This window comes from Gallus gallus, chromosome 13 (genome assembly GCF_016699485.2).
Source record: "Gallus gallus isolate bGalGal1 chromosome 13, bGalGal1.mat.broiler.GRCg7b, whole genome shotgun sequence".
NCBI classification, from domain to species: domain Eukaryota; kingdom Metazoa; phylum Chordata; class Aves; order Galliformes; family Phasianidae; genus Gallus; species Gallus gallus.
This window is the reverse complement of record NC_052544.1, coordinates 7,596,019-7,604,881: the sequence shown is the minus strand read 5'-3', so window position 1 is coordinate 7,604,881 and position 8,863 is coordinate 7,596,019. Positions and strand designations below refer to the sequence as shown.

At 40.4% G+C, this 8,863-nt stretch overlaps 1 protein-coding gene and 1 long non-coding RNA gene across 5 annotated transcripts in view; one reads left to right on the top strand and one right to left on the bottom strand.

Annotated features, from left to right (window-relative positions):
* Positions 1-3,363: 3,363 nt before the first annotated feature.
* The window catches only part of TTC1 (tetratricopeptide repeat domain 1), a 33,109-nt gene continuing 27,609 nt past the window's right edge, over positions 3,364-8,863 (top strand). The window contains exons 1-2 of one of the 4 annotated variants that reach the window (XM_046900516.1): positions 3,364-3,403; positions 3,971-4,318. In XM_046900516.1, the coding sequence (XP_046756472.1) occupies positions 3,977-4,318 (342 nt within the window). In that variant the 5' untranslated portion in view covers positions 3,364-3,403; positions 3,971-3,976. Of the gene's footprint in view, positions 3,430-3,967; positions 4,319-8,863 lie in introns of all 4 variants that reach the window. The other 3 variants (XM_004944815.5, XM_046900517.1, XM_414484.8) reach the window with 3 other exon arrangements.
* Positions 4,313-8,863, bottom strand: part of LOC121111761 — a 31,571-nt gene continuing 27,020 nt past the window's right edge. Inside the window, exon 3 of the long non-coding RNA XR_006931427.1 lies at positions 4,313-6,655. This is a non-coding gene — a long non-coding RNA (uncharacterized LOC121111761). The remainder of the gene's footprint in view (positions 6,656-8,863) is intronic.

The following is an 8,863-nucleotide window of genomic DNA, read 5'->3' as shown; positions in this document are numbered from 1 at the left end:
TTTTATACATTAGAAATTCAGTGAATTTCAATCAGAAATTTAACAGTGAATCAGGAGTTAATGCTGGCAAGCTAACAGATAAAGAAGCCAGCTAACAAAATTCTGCAAGTGCCTTTGAAAATCCCCTCCTTATAATTTCAGTTGCTATTCGGTTTCCTTAGAAATTAATGCCTTGAAGTTTTATTCTATGTGGTTTTTGCTTTGTTTTTTAAAACAGAAAATGCAGTTTTCTGTTTTAGGACTACAAACTATTAAAAAAAAAAAGTGGTCTACTTCTGGAGATAACATTAATTCTTTTAGTAGAAACTCCTTCATTCAGCCTTCATTTCTAAATGATTCAATTCCCATGCAAAACATGTGTGTACTGCATTAATATCCAAAAAAGAAAGAGAAAATATTTTCCCAAATGCTGAATTTCAGCAGCACATACTGCACTCACCAGACAGCCTAGCTGCATCCCAGCTGTGGGCACAGCAGTTCCTCTGGTACTGCACCAGCACTGCAGCCATGTGGTTTGAAATCCTTACAAATTCTTGCATATGTGTTCATTTACACTATTCTTGTCTTAAGAAGGACAAGTCTGATCTTTTTCTCAAGTAATGCATGCTTTTAGAACACACCATGAATTACCACCAGCAGATATACTTCATAAATTGGCTGTGAATTAGCCATTTTCAGCCACCAGCAAAGCGTCCTGCTTTCACAATTGAGACAAGACCAGGGATCCTACATGGAGGGCTTAATTGACAGTAGCTGCACTCAGATGGGCCAAAGAGCTGGCCAGAAGCAGGCTGCAGTGGAAAAGATCCATTTAACAGGCAGAATTCCAAACCTAGGCTCTAATTTGAACTGTATGAACACTTAACAAACTAGAATGAAACTAGAATGCTATAAGAGAAAAGACAATTTTAGGATCATCTAAAACTTAAACAGGAAAATTAACATATTGTTAAACTACATAAACATGACATGTTCATCAGATATGGGAGCTCAGAACTTGAACAAGTCACAGTTCATGGAAATATTTAGAAAACCAATGCAATTTTCTGAAATGAAAACTTAGCCATTTCTTATCCACAGAGGGATTGTAATACATCGATATCAGAAGTCTGCAGGAGGGAATGAGTGCAATATTTAACAAACAAAAGCTGCTTTTATTTATTACCAACAGGATGATATTTTAAGGCTAATTTTTCAAAATGCAGGGATATCTGTTCCTTATGGTCACGTTTCTTGCTTTTTCATATAAATCAAACAAATGAACAAACAAATGAAATTCGGTACTAAAGCGTCACCCAGTTGTCCCCGAGATCATTGTAATTATGCATGCAGATTAGATGCCTAATTATGTGCAGAGTTGTCTTGAAAATCTGGCAAAAAAACTGGAACTACAATGTCCCACTGTGAGATTTAGTGCCAGGTATTGCTCTCAGGAGTTTGTTCAGTGGAAAATCAGCTGGAGTGTAGCATTTAAAATGATTTTATGTCTACTGGTAGATTTTCTGAATTTTACCCTTGAAAATAACAGAAATTCTCACTGTATTTGGTCTCATTAGAGGTTTGGATTAACTCAAGGATATTGGGCTATGAATTTCCATAGATTTGTTGAACGAGCAGAGCTCGTTCAAATGGCCATTCCCAAATGGCCATTACACATGGCTGCAAACTAGAGAGTAACTATTATGAATTTTAAAAACATGGCTTCAACTATCTGAATAAAATGCTCTACACTTCCCAGTTGCCCTCTTGACTTCCATACCTGTAGAACTGCATTCACAATCATAAAAGGTAGGTAAAATCTAAGATTCTCTTGAAAGTAGTAAAAAATGTACTAGATCCTACCACAGTCTAGTAGAAAACTTTAATGTCAGAAACAAAAGAACTGAAGTATTTCATATTGGTCCTTCCTGCTTTTCTTTCAGCACTACTGACAACATTAGAGTCAACCCAACATTCTTTCTGCAGCTTTTCTTTTCACACACTCCATCATGCTTGAATCAGCTGATTGTACCAGCTAACATCACCTTCACCAGGCTGTGGGTTTGGGAAGCAACAGGGAAAAAATTGGAAAGGAGAAAAAGGTTTTGGTAGAGAAAAGCTTTGAGATATAGACTCTTTGTCTGACTTCACCTCTTCAATTTACGTCTGGCTCGTGGAAAGCATTGTAGCATTAAAATGTCCCACTTGTGGTATGCAGTGACCTTGGATTTTGACACATGCTTACCCTCTGGAGGTAAGCCCATTCAAAACAGTGAGTAAATCTCAACACAAGCTAAAGCTTCCATAGCTGAACTCTTAACCAAACATATCTACTTATTCGGGATTATATGTTCTTGGTTTTTTCAACAGGTGTTCACTTAAACAAACATCACTGCTTTGAAAAAATCCCCTAGCCCCAAGATTAAATAAATGATAATACGATTTAATTTTTTGTATATACATAAGCTTCAACTATTCATACACTTCTGCCTAAAGCAATGAATTAAGAGATACTAAATGGCTGATTAAAGCAGTAACATGTTCTGTGTTTGAACAAGTGAGATTTAGTGATCAAGGCTGACAAATGCCCTATGATCTCCAGGGTGTTTCATACTGAAATGTGTACATTTGAAGATACAGTAAGAGTACTTGTTTCTTTATTTTCCAAACATTAAGCAAACTATGAACCCAATGAAAACAACACTTCTGTTAAGAACGTTGAAGTGTAAAGAAGAGAAAGTGAGACAGACGGACAGTAAGGTTTTTAAGTGCTGACTTAGGGCAGAAGTTACGCACGTTGACTATATTGGTATACCTAATAAGGAATTAATCTCTGCCTCTTCGTTTGCTGTCTGGAGGACTGGTAGCCTGATGGAAAGCAGAGGGCCTCTTGGGTTCTTCTGGTGGGTTCATTTACAGAATATCAACCAAGTCTTTGGGCTTCTGCTTCACAGTGAAATGATGTCAGACTGAGCTGATCAGGACCAAAAACGAATCCAGCATCCAGGTCTTCAATTTCTACCTCAACTCTGAAATGCTGAACGTCCTATCAGCCCTTCAGGCTTGATTCAAAGCCTGGTGATATCATTTAGGAGAAGGACGGAGGTCAGGAATGACGTGAAAATACTTCTATCGACCCCCCCCTCCACACACACACACACCTCGGGGCGTAACTTCCACCTGCACGCCCGCGGGGCTGAGAGGTCACCTCAGCGCATCCCGCCCGGCTGCAGCAGCCGCCGACACCCGCCTGGGACTGAGGAGACGCCACGCGCCACTAGCGCGAGATGCACCACCCCGCTCACGGCGCAGCGCCGCCCGCTCCCTCCGCGTCCCGCGAGACTACAAATCCCGGCAGCCCGCGCGCGGCCCCCCCTATTGGCTGGCGCGGGCAGGAAGCGATCTGAGAGGTGAAGGGTGAGAGGTGAGCGGCGGCGGCTGGGAGGGAAGGTGTGGGCTTATGCCCGGGGCGGCGTGAGGGGGTCTGGTTGTGGGGTGCGGTGCGGTGCCACCCGGGTTTGGCCTCTGCTGCTTTGTCATGGGGAGCCCTCGGCACAGCCCCCTTTCAGCAGGCGGGGTTGGGATGAGGTGTCGGAAACGGGGCCCGGGGCCTGGTCCCTCAGGGTGATAACAGGGCTGGTTGGCTCGCTGCACGCAGCTCACGGGCTGGGGCTGAGCGCGGGGGCCTCGAGGCCCGTGGCTCGGCAGGGTGCGTGTCTGGGGCCTGCTGCTGTGCCATGGATGGCCCTGGGCACCTCGGAAGTGTGCCTTGGGTGTAGGATCAGTGATGGGCCCGGTTAGTTCTGCAGTGTCTTGAAAAAAGTACATGTTAGGTCTGCCTTACCCTGAAGGAATCATGGCTTCCTTAGGATGGTATCACTTATTCTTGGGTGTATCTGTAAGCACTTTGAGTATTTACTGTCAAGATGTTTGTAATAAGCTAATTGAAGGTTATTTCTCTTGTTTCTATAAATCAAACCACTCCAAGAAGTCTGATATGGAGGAGGTTAAAGATGGACATCCGCCAGAAGAATTGCTTGATCACTTAAAGCTTTCTGATCAGAAGTCAACAGAGAGCACTAGCTCATGGGCATCTGGCCCCAAAGATGCCCAGAATCTTCCAAACTTGGCAAGTGGCGATATACCATCTTCAGCCAAAGATCCCACCACAGCAGATGAGTGTTTCCATGACTGTCGTGACTCCTTTGAGATGAAAGAGCCTGTACTGGATGATGAGGAAAGTTCACAGAATGATGAGAATAGCACAAGGAAGCAGACAGAGCTAGATGAGGAATACTTACTAGAACTGGAAAAAGATATGCCAGAGGAAGAAAAACAGGTAATCCAGATTTCTCCTTTCAAAAAACTCAGAGGAGGTTTCAAGATAGTCTTGTTGTCTGGTAATTTAGTTCATTTATTGCAGTGTTTGTGGATTAAAATTGAAGTTTATTCCTGTAGATTACTGAAGCTTTCAAAACAAAATGCATTAAGTAATTGGGTTTTGTTTACCTTCAATGCAGTTATACTGGACAAAGTGTTTGGGTGACCATCACAGTGACAAACTGGATATAGTTGTTGGGAATAATGAAATAAGTCTGAGAGAGAGTTCAGGAGCTTTAGGGATTGTATTTACTCCCCAAGTGAGTCTGTGTGAACCAGTTGTTTTGATCCTCAGTCAGTGGTGTCACTTGACAGGCATTCGTTTTCAGTGTTCTAAGACATCATGGTCATCACATTTTCTTTACTTTATTTAGAACTTAAGTTATTTTCAGGGTTTGACTCAGACTTGAGTAATGTCATTTTGTGATGCTAATTAGGTTTTCATAGCATGTAGCAAAAGGCAGTCTACTCATTTATGTTTTGTTGGTTTTTTTTTTTAATAGCAATTTCAATTCCCTAATGGTGGGGGAGTAAAAATAATGAATTAAGTATATATATAGATTAGATGTTAGGAAGAAATTCTTTACATAGAGTGGTGAGGCACAGGCTGCCCAGAGAAAGTGTGGGTGTCCCATCCCTGGAGGTGTTCAAGGCCAGGTGGGAAGGGGGCTCTGGGCATCCTAGTCTGGTGGGAAACAACCAGCCCAAGGCAGGGAGTTGGAACTGGATCGACTTTAAGGTCCCTTCCAACCCAAGTCATTCTATAAATTAGGTCTTATGTTAAGATTAAGAGTACTGGAAGGCTAGCTGCACAAATCAGGTCATAAATATCACTGAATAATTGGTTATGATGAGGTAAGGAGAAAGTTGAACAAGGATTGGCTGGTGATGAGAGAACATAGGGAACTGTCTTAAGGAAAACATTACTTCATAGGGGAATGTAGTATATTGTATGGCTTTATAGTTCCTGTTTCAGAAATTCCTAAATCATCAGAAGCAGTAGAAGGAATACCAACTGCAGATATAAACTATGAAAATGAGGAAAAGAAGAAATGAAGGATCACATATATTTTTAAGTGCATAAAATATGAATATTTCTGTGAATTTGTAAGGACTTTACTACTTGTAGAGGAAGTCTGATCCTTTCTTGTTTTCCCTGACTTGGTAACGCTGTACAACTCTCAACTGTTGGGTGGACCTGTCTATGTTGTGTAAGTAAATAAATGACTATACATTGCTCCCAAAAAGTTGGAAAGAGGGGAAGACTTGACAGTAACTTGGCTATGTCATGGTCTTATTGTCAGCTAGGGTAAACAGAGACAGGCGATCAGAAATATGCAGAGCTAAGATGCCACAGGCAACTAAACTACTCAATTCTCTGTTACAAACCAGCACAGAGAAGTTTAATCAAGTTGTCGTTCAGATTGTTCCCTTGCTGATAGGGTGGGATTTATGACCCAAATACATCATTGAAGGTAAAAGGAGTTTTTCATCAGTAATGCAGTCGGTAATGTCAATGTAGAAGTTCCTTGAAGTGGAAAAACAATGGGACTAGTGGAGGAGGGGATCAGAGAACATAATCTCCTTAAACTCATTCCTGTTTCAACAAAATTAATGTCTCCTGGTTGACCTAGTGAAAATTAATTCATCTTTCTCTTTGTCTCTCACAGTTTTCACATCTGTAAACAGGCACAGTACTGCTTGTCAGGCTGTCATTTTGGGATCTAATAATGAGAAATGTTTTTTAAAAAAAAATCTCAGAAAGTTGTCTAATATCTCCCTTGCCTTGGGAAGAATGCAGGAGGCCATCTAATTGAACCCCCTGCTCAAAGTTGGTACAATTAGACCAGGCTGCCTAGAACTGTGCTGAACATCTCAGTCTGGAGACTGCACAGGCTCTATAGGCCTGTAGGTTCAAGTGTTAAACAACTTTCAGGGTGGAAATTTTTTCTTCTTGCATCTATTTAGAATTTCCTTTATTGCAGCATGTGACCACTGGAATTTTGTTTTTCCTCTGTGCATCCAGGATGAGTCTCTCTGTTTCCTTTTAGCATTCTGCTCTCTAAGGCACCTTTTTCCACAGTCTGAACACGCTCATTTCTTGTAGGCTGTCTGCTTATCGTGGTTCCAGCATCCTGGCCAGCTGTGGGGCCCTCTCCTGGGTTGTATGCACCATCCAGAAAGTCAGTCTCTCTTTTTTAATGCAGAACTAAGAGAAAGAACACCAAAACTTGAAACCTTTGAGACGCAGTCTCTCAAGTGCTGGACAGAGGGCAATAGTACCTTCATCTGTTCGCTGCACAGAAAAAAAAAAGAGCGCATTGTCTTTTCTTATTTAAAACAATATCAGTATTTACTGCTTGTACAGCAAGGAACAGTGTGATCATGAGTCATGATGCGGCTTCTGCAGCAGCCTGTAAGGCAAAGGAAGCTTGAGAGATCCATAGAAAAGATACTGAACTTCAGAGGAAAAATGGCATAGATAGATGGCTAGAAAAAGGAACAGACATGGAAATTGAGTATCTTAGCTTTTATGCTTCTCTTGTTTCTATTGAATTGTTAGGTAATCATTTTATTTTCCATTGTAACTTTGATCCATTGTAAAATAAGGAAAAGAATTGTGAAGGTTGAATACTTCCCTTCTGCTTTGTTACATTCTTCATTGAAAGGTGATGTGGAAGTACAAAGTAACTGTGTAAAGCTGGAAATGTTTCCTTACAGAAAGAACGTGCAGTTGCAGTTCTCATTTTCCCTGTTTTTTTTTGTTGTTGTTTTTTTTTTTTTTCCAGTGGTATTGAGATTATTATCCTTCAACATGGTTTATGTATACACCTAATGAAATGGATGGAGCCCACTGCTTAGCATCACCACAGATTAGCAGTATTTATAGTGTGAACTTTTATGTTCCACAGAGGGCTTTTTGAGTGGAGTGTGTAAGCAGTCTTTGAAATACAACCTTTTTCTGTAACAAAATATTGTTGGTATTTGTTACAAGCACAGCTTGAGAAATGCTGAAACAGGAGATGAATTAGAAGCTTGCAGCAGATGTTATAACTACCGAAATAATCCATTAGCACACTCTTACTTTGCATGACCATATATTCTTTGTGTAGGAAAGCCCTTGGTTTCAGCTCATTTCCTTCTGGTACTTGGAACCGTTGATGAAATTTTTTATATTATTTATATTTTTGAAGCTGAATCTTCACATATTTTGGTTATAATCAGTTAAATGGGGCAGGTGCTGAGAAAACGTGCTGTGGATAGTCTGCATCTATTTACTCAGGTTTTGGTTTTATCCCCCAATTTCTAACCTCAGGTTACTCCAAAGGATGTTTTTGAGAAGAGCAATTTTTTTTTTTTTGAACAGGAGACAATGAGGCAGAAATATTCAGAAGTTGTTTATTTGACAATATCATTAAGCTGTGACAGTACACTCAGCAGTGATGCTGTTTGCTACTTTGGCAGTCCTTGATCAGTTATTCTCAAGCCTCTGCTGCCTCCTTCACTGAGCTAGCACACATCTCTGTGTGAATGTGCAGTGAACCAGTTACAGGGTCTGGTTCAGATAAAAAAAATAATGCTGTATTTTTAGATTACAGGCAGCACTGCTGAAAGCAGACATCAAATGAAAGCCTCCTGATGGCATTTACTTACAGGAGAGATATTTTCTTCAATTAGACTACTTGCCCATGTAAGAAAAACTTTGTCTTAATTATAGTTGCAAGACCAAACATAAATTGAGTACTCATAATATTTGTAATAGCCCTGCTCAAATCAAGTTATGGAGCTATCCCTTTATAGTGTTTTTTTCCTTTTAAACTAAACACACTTGTCATTTAGCAGCTTTAATATAGCAGAGATTTTGAGCAATGTTCTCACATAACTATGCTGAGGAAAGTCTCTAATTTATTCTGGAGATGCAGGGACAGATTTTAGTCCTTGCTCTGTGTATTTATAAGTGTTCTATATGTAAGCGTTTGCAATAGCAATTCTGAGTAAGATTTGAGAGCCCTTTGTAGTGAGGTTTCTAATCTTAAGCAATAGGAATTGCTTCAACAGGAGCACTATGAATACCATAAGGGGTGGTCTTTGCACAATGAAATAGAATAAGAAGAGGAAGGGAGGAGATTTTTAAGGCACAAAGTTGCAAGAAATATTCTTAAAAAACAAATGTAGAAATGTAGCTTAGGACAGAGCCAGTTTATGTGTTCAGACTTGCAACTCAGCTTTCTGAAAGTTATGCAGCTTGAAACAAAATTCAGTTTTATAAGATTTTTTTTTTAAGCGTGCTGATTGCTGTCTCAGCAGAGGCACTGAGCAGTAAATTGCTTTTGATGCATTACAAACAGATTTTCTGGTTAGTTGCTGTTGACAGTGATGGCTTTGACATTGGTCTAGTCGGCAGAATTAATCAGAAGACACCCAACAGCTGCTACATGGTAATTGTTTCGGTCTGACCTGGTCCTCTTCTGGAGGGACACCCATTAATTATGAGTTTATCCAG